We start from the raw sequence: 27,691 nt of genomic DNA on the forward strand, positions 1-27,691 counted from the left end.
AGAATTTACTCCTCACTTGCTCTTTACTTGTTAGCAACAAAGGATGGCCCCCTGTTGTTTTTCAGCTTTGATATAAAAATGTCATTGCTGGTTCAAGTGTACAAAGATTAGTAAGCAAAGCCTTTCTAGAGCAGCAGGGCTTTGGGAGGGATTGTTTGGTTTTAAAGTGTTTTCTGCTTTAATAAGTGCAAACCTAATGTATTTGATCTGTTTTCCTTTTTAGAGCAAAGCCGGCGGGATGATTTGGAAGCCCTAGGCCATATGTTCATGTACTTCCTTCGAGGCAGCCTACCCTGGCAAGGACTCAAGGTATCTTTGAAAGTGCTTTGTCTCTCAGCTGAATTGGTAATGAACTGGCTGCCTAGGGTGCTGCCTCTAAAAAGCACAAAGAGAAAGGGTGGCTTCAGAGATGAATAGCAGGGTTAGTGACATTAGTTCATACTCACTATAAATGGTCTCCTGGGCTTTGGGAGTTTTCTTTGTTCACGTTTGGCTTCCTTACCTTCTCCTGCCTCTTGTGTTTGGTTTTCCTTCTCCGTCCCTCCCTCCTGCACTGTCAGTATGGAGCAGGAGGGAGATTTTACAACAAATTGATGACAGCAACTGCTACACATTTACTGTTTCAATACATTCTACAATATATAGCTTTCAGTTAATAGCCATTTCTTGCAAACAAGATTTTAGTCACTTTTTTAGGTAGGTGTTTCTTTAAGTAGATGTGAGTAAACTCTTTATAAAGTTATAAGCATTATACTTACTTTGTGGCTGTTACTAAGAAGCTTAATCTCCTAGCCCTTCCCAATGCCCTTTACGCAGTCAGATAGAAGGTATATCTTTAGTTGTAATTTATTTTAACATATTAATATGGACTCAATCTGTAATTTGAGGTATTCATATACTTCCTCCAGGTGGGCAGAACAATTCATTTTCCTACACTTTCTAGGACATGTCTTCTACACCTTCCCTTCTCACTGGTTAAACACAGGACCATGTTCATCTCTAGGCAAATGCTCTTTCTCTGAGCTACAGCCGGACCCTCCTAGTCTCTAAAAAAAAATTCTCAAATTTTTCTCCTGAGAACTCTCATCTGTAATCATCCAGTCATGTATATCTTTCCATTAAGTGACATGTTACACATCCTGCTTGCTGGTAGTGTATAACTTGTTACTTGCTTGAAACTCGCATGGACTCTGAGACCCCATTTTAGTGGTAGTAGTGGATTTAGAATCTCTCCAATTTCCTTTTCCTCATTGTTACTTAATTCTGGGTAAAGCCAGCTGGTTAAAACCTAAGGAAGGGTCCAAAATCCTGGAGCCTGCTATGTTTAGACTGCTCTGACACACTGACACACATTTACTTGTAAGCACCCCCTACTCATGTGTCCGAAGAGGTTTTTGTTTGTTGGTAAAGCTGTCTCCTCAACCCTGGGAATATTAGTTAAAGGATTCTTCTCACTTCTTGTCTCTCCAGTCGTTTAAACTTGGCAGGAGTTTTTCTCTCCTTTCAAATAAGATAAATTACTAACTACAGAAAAGTTCACAGTTATGACTTCACCTGAGAAAAAGTATTCTTTTATGTCAAGTGATGATAATGATGTGTGCATCTACATCGAACCCACTGGAAACAGGAACTGACCTCAGAGGGAGAAGGGCATATGCACTGTTGAGCTCTTAACCTGCCATGGGTGTTTTCTAAAAAACACTGCTGCATAAGTGTTTTCGTTTCCTTATCCTATCTGTCCATCTCATCTGAGATCACTACACATATTTGCAAATGAAACTTTCTAGAGCTCAGCAGAGGTTTGTAGATATCTAAATATAAAATGGCTTAAAAATAAGATTGGCCAGTTTGAATGAAAATAACTATTGTGGCTGCTAGAGAGATGACTGGTCTTAATCATATGCCACATACAGATAAAAGACTAACCCCAGTGTCTGAAAGCATCCTTATACCTACTTGCTTAGTATGTTTTTCCAAGTGATTTTATTTCTTTACTTTCTACAGGCTGATACATTAAAAGAGAGATATCAGAAAATTGGTGATACCAAAAGGAATACTCCCATCGAAGCTCTCTGTGAGAACTTTCCAGGTAAGATGCTAAGAAGATAATATACAGCCAGTGTGACTGACACTTTGAAGTAGGTAATGTCACAGTGTGTATAAATACTAATAGATATTGGCCAGATCATTTACATTCCTTTATTATTATTCCATCTAAGAAAGGTATCACTTTTATTTGGTCCCTGAAGAAAACACTAGTGTCAGGTGATCTGTGTAGATCTCTTGTGTGACTCAGAGCTTACTTGACCTCTGGGGAGGCATTCAGTTAACAGGAATGGCTTTTTACCTCTTTCTTAACAGAGGAGATGGCAACCTACCTTCGATATGTCAGGCGATTAGACTTCTTTGAAAAACCTGATTATGAGTATTTACGAAACCTCTTCACAGATCTGTTTGAACGGAAAGGCTATACCTTTGACTATGCCTATGATTGGGTTGGAAGGCCTATTGTAAGTATCCTTTAAAAAAATAAATCTCAGACCAGTACCACCCCATCTTTTACTTTCCAGTCCTGCTGCTTGAATCTTTGAGGGGAAATTGCTTGTGTTTAACAATCATTTCCAAGTAATACTATAGGTTGCTGTTCTTAGACCAATGAATTATATGTTTTTTGTATTATGACTTGCAGGGAATGGCTCAGCAGGTAAGAGCACTTGCTGTTTTTACAGAGAACCCAAGTTCAGTTCCCAGAATCCACATGGAACCTAACAACCACCTGTAACTGCAGGTCAAGGGAATCCAGTGCCCTCTTTTGCTCCTTGTGCACCAGGCATGCGTGATGTTGATACACATATTTAGGCAGCACCTTTACACATAAGAGAAAGACGAATCTTCAAAGAGTATAATGTGTATCCTAGGACACTAGAACTTAAACCTGTTTTTGATACATCCTTTTGAATGATTCACAGCTTAGCACTATCTGTGCTGTAGAAGAACTTGACTTTCAGTGCTGTAGGAAACTCGGATTTACCGTTCTGGCCAGGAGTCCACAGCATTAGTACCTGGGCTAACAGATAATGCTATAGAACCGGGTTGGTTTTTTGGGGGAAGGGGGTGGGGTATTTTTCTTTATAAGGTAGCCTATTCTCAAATGGATTGTTGAGGACCAGGCTAGCTTCCCTTCTGCAGATAACCAAAGATGGGAAAACAAAATGACAAAGAAAGACAGTGTGGGCTGGAAAGATGGCTTAGCAGTTAAGAGGACTAATTGCTCTTCCATATGATCCAATTTCAATTCCCAGAAGCCACCTGGCAGCTCACAACTGTCTGTAACTCCAGCTCTAAAGAATCCAACATTCTCTTTTGACCTCCTTGGGCATTGCAAGATGTGGTACACAGACATATATGCATGTCAGACGCCCTTACACATAAAAATAAATTTAAAAAAATGAAGGGTGGGGGCTGGAGAGATGGCTCAGTGGTTAAGAGCACTGACTGCTCATCCAGAGGCCCTGAGTTCAATTTCCACCAACCACATGGTGGCTCACAACCATCTGTAATGGGATCTGATGCCCTCTTCTGGTGTGTCTGAGGACACAGTGTACTCTCATATACAAAAAAATAAATAAATACATCATTTTTTAAAAAATGAGGGCTACAGTATAACCACATACATGAAATAAATAAATCTTTTAAAAAATGAGGGGTTACCTATTATTATTATTTATCTTTAAATCTTTTTTTTTAATAATCCAGTCATTATCCTCCTCCTAGTCTGACCTCCAACAGTTCTTCATCCCATATCTTCTCCCCTGACTCCAAGAGGATGTCCCCACCCAGCCTAACTGCACCCTGCTAGGCCTCCCCACTCCCTGGAGTGTCTCTTGAGGGTTAAGTACATCTTCTCTCACTGAGGCCAGACCAGGCAGTCCTGCTATATATGTGCTGGGGGCCTCAGACCACTCCTGTATTCTGCCTGGTTGGTGGCTCAGTGTCTGAGAGATCTCGGGGATCCAAGTTAGTTGAGACAACTGGTCTTCCTATGGGGTCACCCTCCTCCTCAGCTTCTTCCAGCCTTTTAGGTGTGAGTATCTGCATCTGTCTCAGCTGCTTGTTGGGCATCTCAGAGGACAGCAATGGTAGGCTCCTGTGTGTAACACACCAGAGCATCAGTAATAGTGTTAAGCCTTGGAGCCTCTCCTTGAGATGGATCCCAAGTTGGGCCTGTCACTGGACTGCCTTCCCTTCAATTTTTTCTCCATTTTTGTCCCTGCAGTTCTTTCAGACAGGAACAATTCTGGGTCAGAGTTTTTGACTGTGAGATGGCAACTCTATCCCTCACTTGATGCCTTTTTGCTGGAGATGAGCTTCTCAAGTTCCCTGTCCCCACTGTTGGGCATTTCATCCAAGCTCCCTCCCTCCCTTTGAGTTCTAAGAGTCTCTCACCCCCCACCTCCTGGGGTTGCATATTTCCATTTATTCTGGTGGCCCTCAGGGTTTCATTCCTGTCCCTCTCCCCAGTACCTAATGACATGTTTCCACTTTTCCCTCCCCTTGCCCCCATCTGATCTCTATCCTATAAGAATTGTTCTGCTGTTGCCCTTTGCAGAGTTGTTTCATTAAACTTACTTCCCCCATTTACTGGTTTTGGGGACATTTTTTGAGACGGGGTTTTACTCTGTAGTTTTGACTGTCCTAGAACTCACTCTGTAGACTAGGCTGGCCTCACTCACAGGCTACCCTCTGCCTCTAAGTGCTGGGTTTAATGGTGTGTGCTACACCACACCATACTACCCATTTGACCTTTACTTTCATTTTTCTAGCCTACTCCAGTAGGATCAGTTCATGTAGATTCTGGTGCATCTGCAATAACTCGAGAAAGCCACACACACAGGGATCGACCATCACAACAACAGCCTCTTAGAAATCAGGTATGTGTTAATTTTTAGTTGTTTTAATTGTTCTCCTTTATAGCTACTGCTAAAACCCAAATTGGGCGTTCAGAAAAAATACCTGGTTCAGCATGACTTGGGTAAGTGCGCTGAGACGAGGCACATAAGAAGTCCGGCCTGAGCTGAGTGCTGTGCCCACCTTCAATCCCAGTCTGGTCTATAGAGTTCCAGGATAGTCAGGGCTACACAGAGAAACCCTGCCCTGCAGGAATGTGTCTCCCACCTACCTCCAGAAGAAGGCACAAAGGACAGACTCTGGCTTCATCTGCTTTCCAGGAAACCTGATCACTAAGTGTGAGTTAGGCTGGCGGGCAGATGGGGCACTTGATGTGCTCAAGGTCCTGGCTGCAGCTGACTCGGGGCCTGTGTTAGTCGTACCTTCTTTTACTGACTAGCAGGGCAGGGGTTTCTTTTCAGCTGACACAAATGCCCAGGTTGGTTTAGAAATTGTTTAAGATGCCTTGAAGATGTAGTTCAGGGGTAGAGTTTTCCTGGAGTGTACAAGGCCATGGATTCAGGGTCTGGAGCAGCCACCAAGAAAGGAAGAAAGAAGGTCTTCTATGTTTAGAGTCCAGTATGATGGGCCATGTTTTTAATTACAATTCTTTTAAATTGGAAACAGTAAGTTTGCTACAAGTAGCGTCCAGTGTGGACGACATAGCAGTCGTCTTGTCTCCAGAGCCAACCTCAGAGAGCTAACCAGTGGGTTTTATCCAGACAAGTTTGTACATGTGTGGACTTTATTCAGCTCCCCTATTACCCTCCTTTCCTCTCTCACTGATATGCCTCTTCTCTCCCAGTTTCTGTTTTCACACAAATGAAAAACGTAGATTTTTTTTTTTTAAAACGTAGATTGTCCTTGTGAGGGAAAAATGGAACAATTTTGTCTCCTGCTACCATTGCCCCGTCTTGTTCCTTCTTTAGTAGTCTCATTGTTCGTCCCCACTTCCATGTTATATTGGGACATGCTATGGCTTGTCAGGGATAGCCACTGGCTGGCAAACCGAACAGCCTCAGAGATAAGTAGCAAGCTTTTATTTCCAAAGATCTGACAAATAGGTAACTGTAACACAAGGCAGATTAGAGAAGTCTTGGGATTGGTTGGTTTGTTTGTTTGTTTGTGACTAGGTCTTTGTAGACAAGACTAGACTTCCAACACAGAGATCAGTAGAAGTGCTGGGATTAAAGACATGGGCCACCATGTCCAGTCTCTTTTAAAAGGAAACGGTTCTTCTAGTCAGAGCATGACATTATTTCACAGGAAGGGGGAAAGGCTGCATTTGGAATGTTATTGGAAGAAGTGGAGATGAACAAGCCAGTCTGAGCAGAAAGAGCATGACCAATCATAATTATATATCTAATAAAGGAGCCCTAGGGATTGAGGCTAGAAAAATAGGAAGTTTCCAAACTCTGGAATTAACTTCAGTAGGCATGTGGGCTGTAAAGCAGAAAACTGATAATGAGGAAATTCACTTTCAACCTGAGACCAATGAGAAAGCAGTGGATTCTAGCTCGAGAGACAGCTCAGATGATGAAGTACTTGCTGCACAAATATAAGGACATGTTAGTGGCACACGTTTATGATCTCAGGCAGGACAGGTAGGGACAGGAGGATCCCTTGTGCTCACTGGTCAGCCAGCCGGTGGAAATCTTCAAGCTTCAGGCCCCAGTGAGAGACTATGTCTCAAAAAGCAAGACAGCTGACTCCTGAGGACATGACCTCAAAGGCTGCCCTCCTGCATCCACTTGTACACATAAATGTGTGTCCTTGCACTCATATAAACAAAGCATTTCAACACTCATACGTCTGGAACAGATATAGAGCACTTATTCAGCCTGTACACAATCTTGTGTTCAATCATCCACACACACATGAGTGTAAATAAATGTCCATTTTGACCCTTTACTTTCTATTTTAAATTAATTTTTCATTTACTTTTTGTTTTGGAGATAAGACTGCAGATCTTAGGCAAGTGAGCTACATTCTTAGTGCAAGCCCCCCCCCCCTTTATTTTCCTTTTCATTTTTATGTGACTTAAAACAAATGCAAAAACAGCTTTTATGGAGTGGAGTGATGGCTCAGTTGGAAAAGTGTTTGCCCCGCAAGCATGAGGACCTGAGTAGTGTCCACAGTATGTACGTGAAACATGCAGTACCTATGTGGACAAAAGCAAAGGATGGCAGTAAGGAGAGATGACCAGGTAATTAGGAGCACTTGTATTCTTCCAGAGGACCCAAGTCAGGTTCCTTCCAAACAAAACAGAAAGCTGGGCATAATGGTAAACACACACCTATAGTCCCAGAAGTGTGAGGATTGAGACAAGCAGTTCCCTGTGGCTTCCTTAACAGCCATCCTATCTTATATGTTGAGTCCCAGACCTCCGAGACCTTCTCTCATAAAATAAAATAGTAACAAAAATACAAAATGGGGATAGCCACTGGTTGTCCTCTGGTCACTTGTGTATGTGTACATAAATGTTTGCATGTGCACACACCAAAACAAGTAGAACAAAACCAGTGATTATAGGAGAAATAATTGTTTTGTGTATATATCATAAAACCCAATACAATGCTAACTGGCCAGTAAATGGACTTTTTTAATGTTTTTATTGGCATATATTAACTATACATGATGATTGGTTTCATTGTGACATTTTCATGTGTTAATATAATGTATTTTGTTCATATTTATCATTCATCACCCTCTTCCCTCCCCATCTCCCACTGATTCTTTCCTCTCCTCAACTAGTTTCTATTCTACTTTCATCTCAAAGATGTGTATGTAAGTATGTGTGTGCTTGGACAATCTATATAATATGTATATACACATACATGTACATGATACACACACACACACACACCATGTATATGCAGATGCAGGAGAAAAGAGCATTAGTTCTTGAACTGGAGTTGACAGACAATTGTGGGCTCTCCAATGTGAATGTTAGAGGGGGCCTCTGGAGGGCAGCAAATGCTCCTTACTGCTGAGCCATCTCTCCACCTGTCTGATCTTCTTTTGTCTTTGGTGACCATTGAGTTTAATTGAGGTTGCTTACGGAGAAATGGGCAATTTACTATTGACTACAGGGCTGAAAAAATAAAAAAATGTTCCACTCCCAGCAACTAGTAAGTGCCTAGAAATCTTCAAATAGGGTTGGGTCTTTATGTGCTCCTCTCCCCACCCCCCCCCAGCATGTTTGTCTTTGTGCTTTGTGTGTATGTGCCTGGTGCTGACAGAGGTCAAAAAGGGCATCAGATTCCCTGGAACTGGAGTTAGAGATGAGTGTAAGCTACCATTTGAGTTTTGGGGACTGATCTCAGGTCCTCTTCAAGTGTTCTAACTGCTGAGCCATCTCTCCAATCCCCTTCAGATAGTTTTAGGTATTTAAATCTTGGGAAGCTGGGGACTATGTGGCACACACCTGAAGCTGGGGCTTCATGAGTTTGATGCCAACCTGGAGTTATATAATGAGACCTAATTATACGTAATGGTGTAAGAACTTGAACACTGTGTTTAAACTTTACTCAATGAGTTGTCTATCTTCTAATGTTAGAAAACATGTACTCAGTTGTCTAGGCATCAGATGGTACTGGGTTTATATAACATGGTATAATTTTGCTATATATACTGCAGTCTTGTTTTAGAAAACTTAACATCTGAATATCTATCAATAGAAATAATTGGAAAGGAACCATCAAAGTAGTGTATACTCTAATCCCAGCTACACAGGTCACTGGTGGAATGATGGTATGCCAGTTAGAGATCAACCTAAGCAACTTAACAAAACCCTGCAGGGAAGGAATATTTATAATAGTTTCAACTCTCTTGTGCTGTCAGCATGAAACTCAAACCCCACTTGTAGGAATTACTTAGTAAGCAAGTTAATTCAGCTACCTCCTTATTGAACCTCTTCATCCCCCAAAGGAAATGACAGCAAATCTGACCAGAATCTCTTACAGTAAGTACTGTTATTGTCCATGTGACCTCATACCTCATAGTCTGCTAATAATGAATAAAATGTAGGCTTATAGGAAATTCTGTTAGGTCACTTACTAGTGAACTTTCAGCAGTTCTTTTTTTTTTTTTTTTTAATTGAACAACTTTATTTTAAAAAACAAAGATAAATGTGCAGATTTTAAGCATTGTTGCATAAAAGTATACGAATACATTTTTGTCAGTGCTTGGTTTTTTTAAAGGTTTGATAGTGTGCATTAAGATCTCACTAGCTACAATGAGCATAAAGTACATGCAAAACAAGATGTAACCTTTTAGCAGTTCTTATCAATGAAACACTTAGAAGGAAATAGCCAATGTGGAGGGAGCTTAAGCTATAGAATATACATTTATAGTTCCCAGTATTTCTGAGATTTATAAATTCCTTATCTAGCATTCGTATAGAGGAATATTCTGTTCCAACCCCTGCTGGTACTGATATTAACAGGAATTAAAATTTGAATTGCTAATCCCTCATTACTTCTTCCCAAACTACTTATTTTTCATTTTTTAGGGCTTTAGGGCTGTCCTACAACTGTGAGGCATGATGGTAGTACCTGCTCAGCCGTCAGGCTCAGTGCAGGAGGCACCTAATACAGAGTCTTCAGAATAAGAAGTCACACTAGATATCAAACTAGTGTGAGATCATAAACAACCAACAGGTAAAGAGGGCACGAGGACAGCCTGAGTGGCAGCAAAAACAGAAATGTTTCAGATAAATATATAAAAAAAGCCTTTTGCTTTCTAAAAGAAAGTAATTCACATTAGTCATGTCAATTAGAAAACTGTTTCTAATTCCAAATTAAATACTATTGGCTCAAGGAATCAAGCTTTGCTTTTGTCTGTCTGTGCTTGTTCGTAGCATGTGAGTCTCCTTTAAAAAGATACTAGGGAGCTGGAGAGGCTGTTCGATGGTGAGCATCAATGCTCTTCCGGAGGACCCGCATAGTTCCAGCATATCTAACACTTTCTGATCTTCATAGACACGTGATACACATACATGCATGTAGACAAAACACTCATGCATATAAAACAATCTACAAATGTTTTAATAAGTAAAATATTTTTTTTAAAATTAAAGAAAACTACTTTGCTCATTCATTTAGATATGAAAGCATATTACAGCCACTGTTCATCTTCCTAAGTCTCCTGTTGGTCAGATACGGTGTCTTATCCCTGTAACTTCAGCATTTGGTGTACTGAGGTAGAAGAATTGCTGTGAATTTCACAACCATCAGGGTTACCAGAATAAGACCCTGGTCTCAAAAAAAGGTGGAGGAGAAGGAGAAACGGAAAAAAAAAAGTCTCATGGACATTAATTGTGAAAGTAGTAAACTGCCTGCTTATTTAAGGAAATGACATTGTCTTGGTTCCTCATGGGAAAACTTTTATCTGCTCAGTTATTTAATCAATGAAATTATAAGTATGACTATTTGCTCAGTATCTCTTAACGTTCTGAATTTGATCTGCTTAGTGGCTGCTGAAATCACACCATATGGAAGCTGAAAGGTGATTCCCAGCTTTTGGTTGGCTCCCTCTCTACTCTTTGGTCAGTACAGGTTTTCTTTCACCTGATGTGCTGGTTCATTAGTGGAAAGGAATGCAATCACAGTACCATGTCTTGGTGCTTTGCAGCAGTTGTTAATGTCAAGTTTCAAACAGAAGCCCTGCAGGACACTAATGTGCTGGATTTTGTTGTTGCTTTCTGTTGCTTTACCTTTCTTTCCACACCTTGCTGGCATGCTTCCTAATGCCTAAGCAGACTGCGTCATCAGAGCGCCGAGGAGAATGGGAAATCCAGCCCAGCCGGCAGACCAATACCTCATACCTGACGTCTCACCTGGCCGCAGACCGCCATGGGGGTTCAGTACAGGTACCTACTGTCTTCCCTGGCCTTCTTAGCCTGGCTAGTAGGATGTTGGCACTTTCCGTTTGGGGTCCTTTCAGGTGGATGCTTACAGCAGGGTGAGTTGCTTCTTTTTAACTGATTATCTCTGTGCTGATTTTCTCTCTATGTAGACTTTGGTGAAAATCATTTTTTGAGATAATTGTTGCTTTTTTGTCATTGACTTAAAAGCATCTGTGTGATTTCTGTATTGAGTTAACCTGTTCTACAATCTTGGTCTACTCATGTCCTGCAAAATACCAGTGTGTTAGTATCTGAATTGAAAATTCCTGAGACTTAAAATTGGAGCCTTTTAGTACTAGAAGTATGCATATATAGATAATAATGATAGATTATTTAGCACCTGATAGCCTGAGAGTATTGATTGCAGGGATTTCCTGAATGAATACACACAAAGTTGAACTGTTTCTTTTTTTATCTTTGGAATAAATTTGGTCTTAGAAATTATTTCTGTTTTTATTTGGGCTAGCCTGAGTTTTTCTTCTCTGTGTAGTATCAGGAACATCTTCTGTCTCTTCAGTTTTCTTTGTGTATAACTTTTAAAGTCATAACCAGAAAAAAAGTTCAACTGAATAATTTTTTCATACTGATGACCAACTAGTTGAGGCATAGAAATGAACTTTCTGTGTGTAAATAAGTCTTAGTAGGCCTGATCTTCTAGAATATGCTTTTATAAGAAATGACTCACTGAAAGTTTTTTATTCATAGGAAGTTAAGACACATTTAGCCCTATATATACTTCATAGAAACATGAAGGTGAAATGATGAACTGACACAGATTTGCTTTTATCTCTTCCTGAAGCAGCGGTAAAAGAGCGTGATGCACAGGCAGGTTCGAGGCCAGCCTGGTCTGAACTTTGTGTTCTAGTCCAGCCAAGGCTACATAAGAAAGAAAGGGTGGAGAAAGCAGTGATAGCAACAAACTATTGGAAATTGAAAGGCAGATTAAATAATAGGGGCTCAGAAACTGAATCTTGGTCTCTTTACCCCAACATTTCCCAAAAGCATCAAGAATTGGCTTTTAAGTTGAGGAGTAAAAGCAGGGCGTATGCTTAAAAAAGACTGGTTGAGGGGTTGGAGAGATGTCTTTGCGGATAAGAGTGCTGGCTGCTCTTCCAAAGGACCCAGGCTCAATTCCCAGCGTTTACGTGGTAAGTAGCTCACAACTGTCTGTAACTCCAGTTCCAGAGGATCTGATGCTCTCATGCAGACATAAATTTGGGTAAGCACCAGTGCACATAAGATAAAAATAAATAAGTTAAGCAAACAAGAACAAAAAAGTCTACATGTTGTTTCTTCACCAGAGACCAAATCTTTTTCTTTCAAATTTATTGGATATTCTCTGCATTTACATTTCAAATGTCATACCCTTCCCCCCAACTCCCCTCCCTACCCCCCCCCTCAACTTGCTTCCATGAAGGTGCTCCCTCTCCCAATCACCCTCTCTACCTCAATGCCTTCACTGGTTGATGATGTTGTTCTTCCCAATGAGGTTGCAAACCTTTCAGCTCTTTCAGTCCTTTCTCTAGCTCTTTCATTAAGGTCCCCATGTTCAGTCTGATCTTTAGCTGCAAGCATCCTCATCTGTATCCATATGACTCTGAGAGAGCCTCTGAGGAGGCATCCATATCGGGTTCCTGCCAGTAATCACTTCTTGGCAACAGCAATAGTGCTTGGGTTCAGTGGCTGCACTTGGGGTGGTTCTCCAGGCGAGGCAGTCTCGATAGATCTTTTCTTCAATCCCTGCTCCTCTATTTGACCTTGTATTTCCTCCCCTGTTTTGTTCTCTCTTCTAAGAAGGACTGATGGTCTTTCTTTCTTTCTTTTTTTTTTTTTTTTTTTTTTTTTTTTTTTTTTTTTTTTTTTTTTGAGCCTCATAAGTTCTGTGGGTGGTTTCTTAGGTATTCTGAGCTGATTTTTTGGGCTTGTATTCACTTATAAGTATTCCAAGCTTGGGGGTGGGGGCTGGGGGGCACTAGTATCTGCTTATAAGTGAGTGCATATCATGAGTGCTCTTTTGTGACTGGGTTACATCACTCAGGATGATAGCTTCAAGTTCCATCCATTTGCCCTGGAAATTTCATGAACTCATTGTTTTTAATAGCTGAGTAGTACTCCATTGTGTATATGTACCACAATTTCTATATCTATTCCTCTGTTGAAGGACATCTGGGTCCTTTCCAGCTTCTGGCTATTGTAAATAATGAGACCAAATCGTTATTTGGAGAGAGGAAGTGGGGGTCAGTCCCTCCCATCTGATTCTGTATTTGCCCCACACCTACCCCTTAGCCTCCCCAACAAGCCTCACCTTGTTTCAGGGGCAGCCTCAGCCAGGACCTGAGACAGTCTTGGATAATTGAAGACATGACATTCTGTGACAAACAGGTAGCTGATTTATTGTTCAGCTATGATGTTTCATACCAGAAATACTGAGTGGCTGATAGTGAAATGAAAAGATGGCATAGTAGGTGGGAGTGCTTGTTGCTTTTGCAAAGGACCCAGGTTTAGTTCCCAGCACTCATATGACAGATCACAACCATCTGTAATTCTAGTTTTAGGATCTGACACCCTCTCTGCTTCCATGGACACTAGCTGCACAGGTGGTGCACAGACACATGCAAGCAAAATGCTGATACACAAAAAACTGGTTTTTTAACAGAAAAAAATACAAGGGGAAAAATGCTAGTTTTGTTTAAAAACAAAGTTTAATTTGGCTAATAGAAATGCATGACAAAATAACATCAAGTCAAAGAAAAAGCAGTCAGATAGTATCAGAACATAAAATGAATTGTCCAAGTTCAAAGATCTCTCACCAGGATAGCCTGGTGTACACAGAGAAACCATGTCTTGAAAAATCAGAGAGACGGAGCAAAGGGAGAGATTAAAACAATACAATTTATAACCCAGTCAGGTTGGAATATAAAATTAAAGCAGAGCAGAGAGAAATATGAGAAAAACTTAATTGAAAAAAAAGTTGAGAAGCATTTAAGATCTGTGTCTAATATATTAGTTGCAGAAAGAGCAGAGAAACGATTTGCAAAAGTATTTCCCAGACTCAGCAGATCTGTTTACAGATGCCAGAGGCAGTTGAGTGCCAGAGTGAATGGCTGGTAGAACCACACCAAGGCGCATTCTTATGAGGCTAGAGCACTAAATAATAAAGTCAGATAACTGGAAGCTAGAAATCAGTGAAAAAATATCTCCCCATCCGAGGAAGTGTTTCTAACCTAGAATTCTTTACTCAGCCAAACTGCTAGTCATATGTAAATAGCAAAACTGTAATTATTAAAAATGAGCATTCTTGGGGACAATAGTTAAAGGGTCTACAAAGGTTTGATGACTTGAGTTCTTAGAAGGAGAGAACTGACTCCTGAAAGTTGTCTTCAGACTTCCATGTATATGCAGTGTCTTACCTGTGTAAAACGTACATACAGAAGACAGTTGTCTGTGGGAGGAGGTGTTTAGAAGGAAAGCAAGGCAACTGTGAGGATGAATGTGAGCTTTAAAAAAAAAAAGGATTGATTGATCATATAAGTATACTGCAACTGTCTCCATGCACACCAGAAGAAGGCATCAGATCTCATTACAGATGGTTATGAGCCACCATGTGGTTGCTGGGATTTGAACTCAGGACCTTTTGAAAAGCAGTCAGTGCTCTTAACCACTGAGCCATCTCTCCAGCCCATGACTCTCAATCTTAAATTAACCTTCTCTGCCTTTTTTATTTGCTGGTTTTTCTCCAACTTGTATTTTGAAAGATTCAAGTCTACAGAAAAGTCAGGAATATTTTTAACCTAGATTAACAGTTCGTTAAGGTTCTGCCACATTGAAAGTTAAGACAGTATATTTTAGCTGCATGTACTTCCACGTACATCACCACAGAACAAAGATATTCTTTTATGTAAGCCATGACATCTTATCTTCTCCAAGGAAATAATCTCATAACATCTAACAACCCAAATTCTAGTTGTCTTTGAAATACTATAGTATCAGAATCAAACCAAGACTCCTGCATTCCATTGGTTGATTTGCCTCTTCCATCCCTTTTATATATATATATATATATATATATATATATATATATATTACGTAATAATTTTTGTGTGCATGTAAAGGTTTTGACAACAGATAGGGTCACGGTAAAGAAACTGCCAACATGACCACTCCATGATATGTTTAAGGGAAAGGCTTGTATTATGTATATGAGACAGAAAATATCCAGAGTCCAGAGCAAGCAGAAAGGAAAGACCGGAAATGGCCAAGGCTCTCTGAAAGAAGCAAAGAACAGCAAGAGAGAGAATAATGACAGGAGAAAGCAATAGAGAGAGTAAGGGAGAGACTAGCAGGTGGCGTGGGGTAAGGTAGGGTCATCTTGCCCTTTTATGGACTATACAGGCATCTGGGAAGATGGAGGCCCAGGGCAGACCAGCATAGACTTGGGAATGTGACAGAGTGCTTGAGTGTAGGGAATAGGGAGGCCTAGAGGCTACATGGCTTTACAGATACATATCAAAGGAGCCATGGGTCACTTTCCCCAAAGATAAAGGGCAATGGCTCCTTTGGCAGTTGGGGAAAGAAAAAAATTTTTAAACATTTTTGCATAAATGTATACAAATACAATTGTGTCAGTGCTTGGCTTTTTTTTTTTTTTTTTTAAGGTTTGCTCTTCCATCTCTTTCAGTCCTTGAATCTCTCTCTGTTTTGTTTGATAATATTGGTTGTTTTGTCAGTCTCACTGTGTAGCCTATGCTAATCCACATTTCACCATATAACCCAAGCAAGCCTCCAACTCATGGTGATCCTCAGCCTCCTGAGTCCTAGTAAGGTTAGGTGTTTACCACCATACCTGATTCCTTAGTCTTTTTTCCCCTCTGCAGGAATGTAAGAGCACCACATGTGTACCTGGAGCTCTCAGAGGTTAGAAGAAGGCATCAGTGCCCTGGAACTGGCCTTATGGATAACTGTGAGCTCACTGTAGGCACTAGGAACTCAACCTAGATTCTCTGCAAATGCTCTTAACTACTGAGTCATCTCTCCGTCCCTTTAATTCCTTTTCATCAGTATCAGTCCACAGGGTATTTTTTTAAGGTCTTTTTAATATGGTCCTTTTTGAAGATTCCAAGTCTTCAAAAGTCTTATACAATTTTGGATCTGTCTAATTTTTGAAATTGTGATTAGATTAGGAAGAATCTGTTTTCAGAGGGAATAAAATACTGTGTTGTATACTATTCAAAATGTTAGACTGTCTACTAATCAGAGATACTAAACTTGATCACTAGCAGAAATTTGAGTCTTCCTCTGGTAAATCCTGTTTTAATGTAGGCTTCTTTTTGTCCCCATTAACCATATATCATTATTGTAATTTTCTCAGTCATGTTTTCTTAACAAGAAAAAAGCCAGGCATGCTGGCTAGACCTGTCACATGGCCTACCTCTATGGAGACTGAGTCAGGAGCAGTGTGAGAAGTTTATACAGGACCACAAGTTTATATAGCTTAGGCTGTATAGTGGGTACCAGGCCAGGGTACACCACAGGATCCTCATCTCAAAAAAGAAAGGAATGAAGGAAGAAAAAGAAAAGGAAGGAGAGAAGGCCCATAGGTGTTCCTGTGCAGAAGTGACAGTGTCATGTGTCACTAGTAGGTAGCATCCACTCGTTCTGCCCCCAAAGGAGAGGACATTTCCATCCACTTTGCTTTTTAGGATAATTTAGGAAATCTGGGGCAAGTAGCTGCTAGTAAAAAATAACCTGGCTGGACACAAGTAAGAGTATCAATAAGGTGAACATTTTTGAACCATTAGTTTGTCTCGTGGCTCTGGGCTGATCTTGCATGATGACCCCAATAGGATAAGCATTACTGTTGCTTCATTTTACAAATTAGAAAACTAAGGTACAGAAAGATCAAAGATCCATAGTCAGTAAAGCTAGAGTTTAAACCCATGGCTGCCTGATTTTAGAACACTGTTCCTACTTTTTTTTTTTACTTCCTCCAGTATTGTATTAAGGTATCATACCTACTTGGGTCCCATTCATTACTTTATAAGCCTCACATCAGTCTCAAATAGCTGACGTTACTTACCCAGTAGCATAGGCTGTCTGAACCATTTACCCTATTTTGTGGTTCTCTCCCATGTTTCAGCCGAGATCTTTAGCAGCAGAGTGGTTTGTGCTGGGTCCCTTTCCCACTCTCCAGCACCCACATAAGCGGGAATCATGTGCTGGCAGTGAAAGCCGGTGACAGAAGTGGCTGCACAAGACAAGCCTGATCCGGTCCACACTAACCAGATGTCGGGAGTGGGAGAGAGCCTTCAGTGACAGTCGGGGACCATCAGTGAGCCGTGGGATGACAGTGAACCTGAAATAAAGGCCATTGAAATAAGACTTGTTTCCAAGGGAAGTTTGTCCTTACCATCTTCCCTCTCAGCAGAGGGTGTAGCAGTCTTGTTTTCTGAATGACTTCAAGCCAGTGCTGAAAGCCTTGGAGAGATTTCTGAAGGAAAGTGTGATTATTTATGGGTTTTGGCACCCACTCTTGGTTTCCTTTTGAGAATGTTTTAAAGGCATTATTACCTAAGCTATATAGTATAACCAGCTGAGAGTAGTAGAATTTACCTACCATGGCCAAGGGGGCAGGATGAGTTAATCTTTAGAAGTCAGCTGTACAGTGATTTTTTTAATGCAGAACTATATATGTTTTTGAAAAATGAAAGAATCTGTGGACAAACATGTGCACAGACCCTGACTTAATCCCTGGTTGAGTCATTCTGTAAAGTTCTCATCCATTACAAAAGGATAGTTGGTGCTGGAGGACAGCAAAATGGCTCAGTGGGTCCTGAGGTCAGCTACCAGTAAACACATAGTAGAAGGCAGGAGCTACCTCCCTCACGTGCACACTTGAGACTGCCCCTTCACACCAACTGATACATCCGTATGACTTGCTTTGCTGTAAGTAATTGAGCCAGGGAGATAGGTCAGTTCTTGCTGGCAACATGGGAACCTTAGTTGGAGCCTAGAACCCGTGGTTTGTTTGGATCTTGTTTTGTTGTTATTTTGTTTTAGTTTGGTTTGGTTTTGGTGTTTTATTTTGTTTTGTTTTTGTTTGTTTATTATCCCCAACACTACTAGTGGTAGCTTCCCTTGTAATCCCAGCACTGGAGAAGCAGAGACTTGGGAATCTCTGGGTTTCACAGGCTAGCCTAGCCAAATCAGCAACCTGTGTGTTCCAGTGAGAGACCCTGAGCCAAAATGAGGTGGAAAGGTCCTGAAGAGTGATACCATTATTCACCTTTGGCCTGCATGGGCACACACACACACACACACACACACACACACACACACACACACACATACACACACAAATAATGGTGACATTAAGTATGAGGTTTGTGGGAACTAAATTTATACATACAGTGTAGCAAAAGCAAAGTGCTATCCACAAAGTAGGTATTCAACATGAAAGTAATTGTCACTGATTATATCATCGAGTTAAGTGTTCCGACACGGTATAGGCCTAGGAACCTGCTCTAAATCAGGACAGTGTTCCCTTAACACAAGTAAACACATATTCTACACTCTGGCTGGTACTTTGAGGACTAATTTCTCTTAATTACTCTGTTGGTAGCTGGTGCTTCACATAACCGTGGTGTTTATTGAAGTCTGTCTGTTTCAGGTGGTGAGCTCAACCAATGGAGAGCTGAATGTTGATGACCCCACCGGAGCTCACTCCAATGCACCGATCGCAGCTCATGCCGAAGTGGAGGTTGTGGAGGAAGCTAAGTACGTTCATCTTTCAAGGTGGCTGCCTTGTCTTTAAAAGGGTTTTCTCCTCATGGGCTGGAGACTTCTATCTCTGTGTGCTGCTTGTCATAGACTGGGTTCTTCATGCTGGGTCCACAGTTCTCTTCTTCGTACCTTTTCATTTTTTTGCATGGTGCATTAAGGTTACGGCCACCTTTTTTAGCTCCTATGTCTAGGTAGATAGTTATGTTTTTCTTGTCTGGTGAACTAAGATGATACAGTAAAAGGCACAGTGGACAGTAGCCATGAGTTTCTTATGGCCCTGAAGCTTCTTGCTCCCTGGTGATTACAGAGAGAAAAATGTTAAACCGTGGGCCATGGAGTATAGTATCACATTTCTAGTTGTTGGAATGGTTATTCCAGATGGGTGGTACTGAATAAAAGACTTTTTTAAATAAAAAAATCTTTAATAAAAATTTAAATGAAAATTTTTAAATTAAATGGTAGACATTTTGCTGTCTTTCAGACAGTCTGGGCTCAGAAAAACTAAGTACATCAGGCAAAACAATCGTGCTTACAAAGACAAGAATCTTGGGAAGGCAAAGAAGTAACCCTAATTCCAAGAAAGCAAGGCAGTTTCTCACTTCCTTTTCTGTGTCTCTGGCATGCATGTGTCTTGCTGTGCTCTCCCATTAGCCCCTTGGTGCTTCCTGCATGGACTGGAAGGTGATACTGACTGCACAAACAGCATACCTACCACTTCTTCTTCCCTAGCTCAAACTCAGATCCAGGTTTAAACTCAAAGAATTGGGTAGGGAAAGCTAGAGAAACATGAGTCAGCAACTCCTGCCAATCTTGGCCTTTCCTTTAAACTCTTTGAGAACATTCAGTGTCCAAATGTTTTCTCTAGGGCAAGCAACATATTTTTAGTACAAGCAAGGACATGCTTACACCTCTGAGCATCAGTCAGGGTCACCACGCATTGTGGTTTCTCTTCAAGTTGTATTCTGCATGGTTGTATTTGTGGCCATCACTTTGGTGAGCTCACCCTTTAAAGGGCCTTTTTCTGCTTAGCAGATTAAAAAAATCAAATAAGTGTAACTTCACCTCTATCTTGTTAATACCTGGAGATAAGGGGTATCTACAAAAGATTATTTTTAGTAATTAAGCACCGCTCTTTCTTCTCAGGGGCTTGGGAGATTTTAATGGTGCTTATAATTTTTTTTGTCATTCTCAATAAATTATATGATATTCCCATTTTCTGAACTCTCGCCCTTGGCTGTGCTTTGGAATCACCTAGAATATGTTAGAAAATACAGACACTTCTGCATGGCCTCAGATATTTGAGGCTAATTTATTAATAATAACCTGGCTTGATAATGAAGATATTTAAAAGATCGGGGAATTCTAACATGCAGCCAAGATTGGAAACTACCACACTCTGCACACTCTGATCTCAAAAGAGCCTCACCTTTTCCCACCCCACCCCACTCTCTCCCCATTTTACATTTGTACCTGTTCTTCTTAGAAGTTAAGGTCTGACTCTAATCCAACTGAACTTTAGTGTTAGGCACTAAATAGATTTATATTTTGGGCCTTTTCATTCCATTTTGGGTAAACCTGTACACTATGTGTGTGAGTGTGTGAGTGTGGTGTTTGTGTCCAGTGTGAAAGATGGAGGTCATCCATACAAAGAGAGCTCAACCTGGTGTGTTCTAAACACTAGAATATTAGAGAGGTTAACATTTTCCCATTTAGCAGATGGGACCACTGTACTTTTTGCCTCTGCTCCAGATTTAGGCCTTCTGAAAAGTACAGAAACTAAAAGAGAGTAGTTATCTTTGTCACCCAAACTCTGTGCTTGAGGCATTTTGTATACCGATTCTGGTAGTGATTTCAGGAGCTACCAATGCATCTTGCCTAGGGAATTGTCAGGGCTCAGCCATGTGTCTGTGGGATATGTATGTTGGTATATATGGGGTAGGGACACAATAGCCATATTTTCACTAGCTGGTTTTAATGGAAAAGTCAAAGCTACAGAGACACTTAAGGTGCCCCAAACAACCCCTTATTACACAAGGCTATGGTGCTGTTTGTTCATGGAGCCTGTTGATAGGTTAAGGACGGCTGTTGCCTGTATTGGAATTAAACTCAAGTACAAGGAAAGTATGAAATGTTTACCTCCAAGTGTGTGATTTTAGGTTCTTTTTCCCAGCTTGTTTTGTGCAAAGGCAGAACCAAACCACAGGATGATGGGTTTAATCAGTGCAGAGGTCATCTGTTCTCCCCTTTCTTCTACTACGAGACACTTTCCTGAAGTGTGGTTGAAGGAGTGGTGAGGGCAGATGATTTTTAGGTTGATTTTTTTTTTCAGTACTTTTGCTATATCTTGACAATTGTGGGCCCTATTTCTCCTGAGAATTAGTGTAATTAGAATTTAGGTCATTCTTTGGTGGTTACTCCCAAGCAGCGTATTCCCTCATCTAATAAGATAAAGTATCTCTTAACCTTTTTCTCCCTCACAGAAGACCTAAGTGCCAGTTGCTGCTTCTTTGATTTGCAGTGTGGAAGTCAGCTGAACATTTTGGAAGACCTGGTGATGGGAACCATATGGTTCACAGCCAGAGTCATTTGTTCCTTTCCCTGCTACCTTCCTGGGAGTTGCCCTGGAAAGCCCACCCTGAGGCTTCCAGCAGCTCTTTGTTTTGCATTCTCCTGAGATCCAGCTCCCACCATGATTTCTGTCAGGCTTCTGCCCCTCTCTTAGATATGAAGACCAAGTGACTTGCTCCCTCAGCTGGGAAAACTAAACACAGACACTTACTGCATGTTTGCATGACTCACAGGGAGACACTTCCATCTCACCTGTGGACTAATACCTCTCTCTCTCTCTCTCTCTCTCCCTCCCTCCCTCCCTCCCTCCCTCCCTCCCTTCCTCTCTCTCTCTCTCTTTCTCCTGTTTTTCTCTTTATATACTCTGTAGCTGCCTGAAAATGCTCAACCTGTGGTGAGTCCCTCTCTCCAGTCCACATGAAAGGGGAGTGGACCAGACTAGACTGGGATTGACCAAGCCTTAGGAATATTCAGTGGGTCCATATACTTTCTTATGCCTTAGCCACCCAGACTAGGAAAGTAAGGTTCACAAGGTGGAATGGGGCAGGCCCTAAACCCAGAGATCACTCTTTTCCTTTTCTTTCAAACCCACCTCATTTATCACTGCACCCCTCTTACCGAAAACAATATCTCACAGTATCCAGACTTAACTCGTTTTTTTAAAGTTGAATGAACTTCTTTTCAAAATTTTTCCCCAAGTTATGACTAGAACTATTAGCAGGGACCAAGGTTAGAAAGATAATATTTTAAATGTTTTAATAACCATAAAACAATTTTATCACCAGGTTGCCAAATTTCACCTTTGGCAACTTGTTTTGTAACATGGAGATAGACTGGAGGAATCCATAAGTTCCTTATTGAGTTTCTTGTTGGTTTTGGTTAGTTTTTATCTATAGTAAGAGTCTCTAAAAAAGGAGAACTCCTCAAGGGAAAGATCCAGAAGTGTCATTGATTGGACATTGCTGGGATTTTTTGGGTTTTTTGTTTGTTTGTTTTGTTGCCTTTCTACCTTTATTTTTTGTGAGAGGATAGTAGGTCAGGGGCTGACAGAAACAGGGAAGCCTGTCTTTCCTTCCAGAAAAGGCTTCTTTAATATAAATGTAGGAAATGCGAGATGTGGAAGGAAACCCCTGAAGGGTTCACACTGGCGACTTTTTGTGTCCCTTCCACACATTTTGCACACATAAGATCATATTCTGTTCTGTAATGCTAGATTCTATTCTGCCTGCTAGATTCTCACTGCGTCCTTTTGAAAAATTATTTTCAGTAACTGGATTGGGTCCTGGTTTATAAACCCCAACTCTCTCAGCCTAATTATCCACAGGGAACAGATATGTATTGAAGAGAAGAGCTGCGTTTCAAGGAAATAGTATTGATAGTATTAGTTTAAAAGAGGACATCGGGCCTATTCATATGTCTGTGTGATCTAATGTTGTCATGTCTATTTTTTTTCTGTGCGGTATCAGTTACATGAACCCACTTGCAAATACTTTAGGTTCTACTATGTTCATCCAGTCTTATGCATAGGATTCAGAGACTGGGGATGGCAGGGAAGGACAGGCCAAGTAAAGCTGCAAAGTGAGTCATACACATGTGAAAAGATAAGACTTCTACAGAAGGCTAAGAGAGTGAGGAGTCACTGAGTTTTCATGAAAGACTTCTAGACAGTAGGATTTGAACCAATTTTAGAGTGAAGGAAGAGAAAAAAGTGATGTTAAAGAACAGAAACCACAAGGGGGTAGCTGAAAGGAGAGTGCTGAGGTGACACAGAACAGCAAGAAGTGAGGGGTCAGGGCAGAGGCCTGTGGGAAGAGTGTTTAATAATGGCTGGTGAGGAAAGGCCTGGGTCAGTTTGACTCTTATTAAGAATTTCTGGTCACTGAAAGGAGCAACCAGAAGGAACCCTAAGACACAAAGGGAATTGGTCATTTGTCCTTGCTCTGTTCTCAGAGGAACATAACTACGTAGAGCAACTCAGTAGGTGTGGTCTCCAGTCTAGGTCCTTTTGCGGGTGCAAAAAGGTTTCACCACAGAAACCTTTCTTCATTGGTGGAATTAAAAGCTTCCTCCTGCTGAAGCTGTATACAGCTCTAAATACAAAACATGGCTGACTCTGAGTGACAGCTTCAGCTTCTACATACTCTGGGGATTCCACAGAAACACATGGTAATTCCCTGGATTGCCCTGTAGGAAGTAAAAGAGAATTCATTGGATATTTGGAAATGGGCCCAGTACCCTTCTTTTCTTTTCTTTCTTTTTTTCTTTTTTTTTTATCTCTGTGTGTGTGTGTGTGTGTGTGTTTTTAATTTGAAAACACAAAAATGATCTTAGGATCCTCCACACCAAACAAACAAACAAAAATGCAAACAGAAATAAATTTTAGGGTTAGTAAACCCACTAAAACACAATTGAGAGGAAACAGACTGTTGAAATACTGGTTCATTATGAAACTTGACTTGCTTACTTAAATACTAAGTTCTGGACATTGAAGTTGGCAAATTCAAGCCCCAGTTTCTGGGACTAGAGTGATGGCTTGATGGTTAAGGTCACTTCCAGAGAGCGACTTCATTTCCCAGCCCCACACGGTGCTCACAGCTGTCTCTAACTCCGTCTCTAACTCCAGTCCCAGGCACACATACGGTGCCTAGACATACATGCAAACAAAATATCCATACGCATAAAATGAATAAAACTTTTTAAAAACAAATGTCAATTTCTAATGCATCTGAATAAATAAATATTTTTCTTGAATTCTTCCTCAGTGTTTCCATTAGGGATTATTTTAAGCAATCAAAAGTGTTCATTATTTTTATTAAAAAAATTATTCAGTTTCCAGATATGTATGAATTTGTTCACACCAATTAATGGTACCTACAAATGTCATTGATAAACAGGTCTTGTTGGGACAGACACACACATATATCCACAATCTATTTGTCTATTGAGACAAGGTCTCCTATAGCCCAGGTTGGCTTCAAACTTGATGTGTAGCCAACAATGACTCAACTGCTGCCGGTCAAGCACTGGGATCACAGAAAAACATCACCATGACCACATTTTGAAGAAAATATTTTAAAACTCTTAACCTCCTGTCTCAAATTGCATGGAATTGCAGTTAAAGCTCACATTGCTATCTATTTAAATGTTTATTTCTGCATTCTGATAAATTTCCTCCCTCTAGGTATATAGCACTCCAGGAAGCTGTAGCCAGAGGATTGCACATTTGAAGCCAGCCTTGGCTACATATGAGTCCTTGACTCAAGAAAGAAACTTTATCCAAATTTCTAGTGATGAAAATATTAGAAACACCATAAGAAATAGAGTTAACACAAGGGTCTAAAGGGAGGTGGTCAGCTACAGGAGATGTAGGTTATTGGAAGGTAGCAGTAGTGTCTGTTTCTACACCAATATCCCTTTCACTAAAGCTTGGGAGGCAGGCTGAGGAGATGGCTCAGCAGTTAAGAGCACTGGCTGCTCTTGCAGAGCATGCAGGTTCATTTCCCAGCACCGCATGGCACCGTAAGTCCAGTCCTGTGGATCTCATGTCCTCTTCAAGCTTCCATGGCACCAGACATATATGCACGCAAACACATTCATCCACATAAAATAATAAAGTGGATTTAGAAAACTCTGGAAGGAGTAGGTAAGAGACTTAAAAGATAGTTTTCCCTCAAGGACCAAGCATCTGAGCTTGACTTTACCTTCCTTCCCTCCCATTATCTGGCATTGCTGACCCATCCTCCTCCGCCTTCTGCCACGCTTCTCATTTCCATCTGCCATTTCTGGACAGAACATACCTTCTCTATCAGTCTTGCTATGGCCCTCCATGCCCCTTCTCCCGTGTGACAGCTACACTTCCTAGTGCAAAGGCTGGAGTGAGGAGGACATCCTGAGAGTTAGGGTGTGCCAGCATTGCCACTCCTACAGGCTGCTCCCTGTGACATGGCATTGCAGGGCCTCAGCGTCTACCTTAAACAGACCATTTGCAAACCCTGTCTGAAACAGTGGCAGTCTTTGGAAGCTAATTGGGGAATTCCCTGTGACTAGAGTTTCCAGAGGATTAGCTCCTGGGCTTTGGGCATTGGTCCCCTTGGGATGATTGGCATGTGTGCTGGTATCAGGAGATAAAAGTTCACCCCCTTTATGAGCTAGAGCTTCTGCTTACTCCAGGCATCCTGTTGGGGACACGAACAAGGTAAAAAGCATCTTAGTTTTTTTGTTGGAATCATGTGATTGTCAGGATTCTGGTTTCACTTTGTGTGAGATCTGTTTATCTCTGTTCAGCCTCCTTGCTTACTGGCCAGTGAGCTACATTGAATCGTGCCAGAGGCATCCAGTGCAGGCTATTTTTATGTGCTCTGAGCACCCTCCATCTTGGTTCTAGACAAAGATGGAATATCTAGGTTAGATGTTAGTCTCAGGACAAAGCCTTCTTTATCCTTCTTCCAGAAATGCCTGTGGCTATCATGCTTAGTGGGTAGCATTTGGATAACCGGGTAGTGCCCACTACTTCCAATATGTGTACTGTAGATGATGGGTGACCGTGTGTGTGTGTGTGGGCACCAGGAGAAAAAAATTCCTACCCCCTGTAGTAAGCAGAAGCGGGCAGAGATCTGCTATGAGCTGGAGGCTTTTAGGCTGACTTAAAATGTTCTTGTGCTCCAGGTGCTGCTGTTTCTTTAAGAGGAAAAGGAAGAAGACTGCTCAGCGACACAAGTGACCAGTGCCTCCCAGGAGTCCTCAAGTCCTGGGGACTCTGGCTCCAATTGCACCTGCAGCTCCTGCCATTTCTCATTGGAAGGGACTCCTCTGTGGGGGAGGGTACAGATGCAAACCAAAAAGAAGAAAAGAGATGCCCCCAGAAGGAGCCAGTGCAGGCAGCCAGGGCCAAGTGGGCCAGTGGCAATCCCCTGCCTGAGCTCCAGGGTCCAGAGCTGCTGCTTCTCCACTGCTTGCCCTTGGGCTGTCTGGTTGACTCTCTTCCGAATGTTTACAGTGAAGGTGTCATTCACAAAATCTCAAGGACTATTCTCTTCCCTCCTCTTCCTTTACTCCTGGCTCTTGCACCATCCTCAACCCTCTCCACCATAAAAACGACTAAGCTAAAGGCTCTGTCAAGAAGCTGGTGGTGTGGCCAAGAAGACAGAAGATGACATCCCTGGGCTGGGGAGCTTCTCCACTTCCCAGGTGTGTCTGGTAATATGGGTTCTTCTCCCTCTGTGCCTGGGTAACCCCTCAGCCCAGCTGGCCACAGGATTCAGGTCCCTTCCCTCCTCCCTCCTGTGAAGTTACACTGTAGGACACAGGCTATGAGCAATCTGCAGTCTACTGTCTCTGTGTGTTGTAGGACACGGGCTGTGAGCAGTCTGCAGTCTGCTGTCCCTGTGTTTTGGCATTCTTAGCTTTTTTTGACAAGCAGATCTCTTGTTCCAGGCTGTCGCAAAACATGTCTGTGGTTCTGAGCAAGAGAAAGGAAACTGACTTTATTGCACTTTTAGTTTTTTTGGGGGTTTTCCTTTTATATATATACAACATGGCAGATGCATATTGTGTCTGGTTATATTGGGGGGGTTGCTTCTTTTCTTTTTCAAGGGGGATGGGCCAGCCAAGCCATTCAGAGAAGATGTGGGTTCAGAAGACATTCTTGATAGAGTCTAACTTGCTTGCAGCACTTGGAAGAGAAGAAGCCAAACTCTGCGTCATCCTGAGTAAATACTCAGGTTGGCAAGGAAACATACTTGAATTTTCATTCATCTTCTCTGCTGCAGAAAAAAGTTCCCAACAGAGCCCCTTGACCTAAGAACTTGAAAGCCCAGCTCCTAAGCACTTGGGATAAGCACCTAGCCAGACTGTGACGAACCAGAAGGCACCTCGTCTCAGAGAGGAGATACTTAACAACAACAAAGCAAAATTTGTTTCCTCCACTGCCAGGGACTTCCTAATAGATAGCCATGTGACTTTCTGTTGACTTGGTGGACAAAAATAGTGACTAAACAGCTACCACCATATTGCCAGTAGTGGACAAAAGAGGGCACCAAATTTGCCTTCCAACTGCCAGAGGAACTTCAAAATGCAGCATCCTAGGGCCGGGAAAGAAAATAAGTATTTACTGTCTGCCTGAAGTGAGCTAGAACATTTGGGTCAGTCTGCCTTAGAAACCATGCCTGTGATAATCTTGGAGCATGTCCATAGCAACAGGCTTAGAACTTGGCACTTGGGGCTGCAGTAAGCAGGGAAGGTAAAATTGGTTGGTGCTAGGAAAAGTCCAGAGAAAAGGAAACTGTAATGAAAGGTCTAAAATTTTATCCTAACAATTGAACAGAGACTGTCCAGATAATATGACCACATATTTTAGCATGTTTTCCCCAGCTCACTCTCTACCTGGCGTCTTGGCATCCTCATTGGATATACCACCATGGTTGCATAGTTAACAGTGTGTGGGGTTACTCTTCCCATGTTCTGTTTTATTAGAGGTTAGTGGCATTTCCA

The 27,691-nt window shown here is 41.5% G+C and overlaps 1 protein-coding gene across 3 annotated transcripts in view; it reads left to right on the forward strand.

Moving 5' to 3' along the window:
- Positions 1–26,419, forward strand: part of CSNK1G1 (casein kinase 1 gamma 1) — a gene marked incomplete at its 5' end in the record, with an annotated part of 72,794 nt that extends 46,375 nt beyond the window's left edge. Inside the window, 8 exons of one of the 3 annotated variants that reach the window (XM_080934433.1) lie at positions 224–309; positions 2,005–2,089; positions 2,362–2,510; positions 4,824–4,931; positions 10,709–10,819; positions 18,522–18,628; positions 21,573–21,596; positions 25,868–26,419. In XM_080934433.1, coding sequence (XP_080790559.1) covers positions 224–309; positions 2,005–2,089; positions 2,362–2,510; positions 4,824–4,931; positions 10,709–10,819; positions 18,522–18,628; positions 21,573–21,596; positions 25,868–25,922 — 725 coding nt within the window. In that variant the 3' untranslated portion in view covers positions 25,923–26,419. The remainder of the gene's footprint in view (positions 1–223; positions 310–2,004; positions 2,090–2,361; positions 2,511–4,823; positions 4,932–10,708; positions 10,820–18,521; positions 18,629–21,572; positions 21,597–25,867) is intronic. The other 2 variants (XM_080934432.1, XM_080934434.1) reach the window with 2 other exon arrangements.
- Positions 26,420–27,691: the final 1,272 nt, after the last annotated feature.

This window comes from Micromys minutus (assembly GCF_963924665.1).
Source record: "Micromys minutus genome assembly, chromosome: 21".
Taxonomy (NCBI): domain Eukaryota; kingdom Metazoa; phylum Chordata; class Mammalia; order Rodentia; family Muridae; genus Micromys; species Micromys minutus.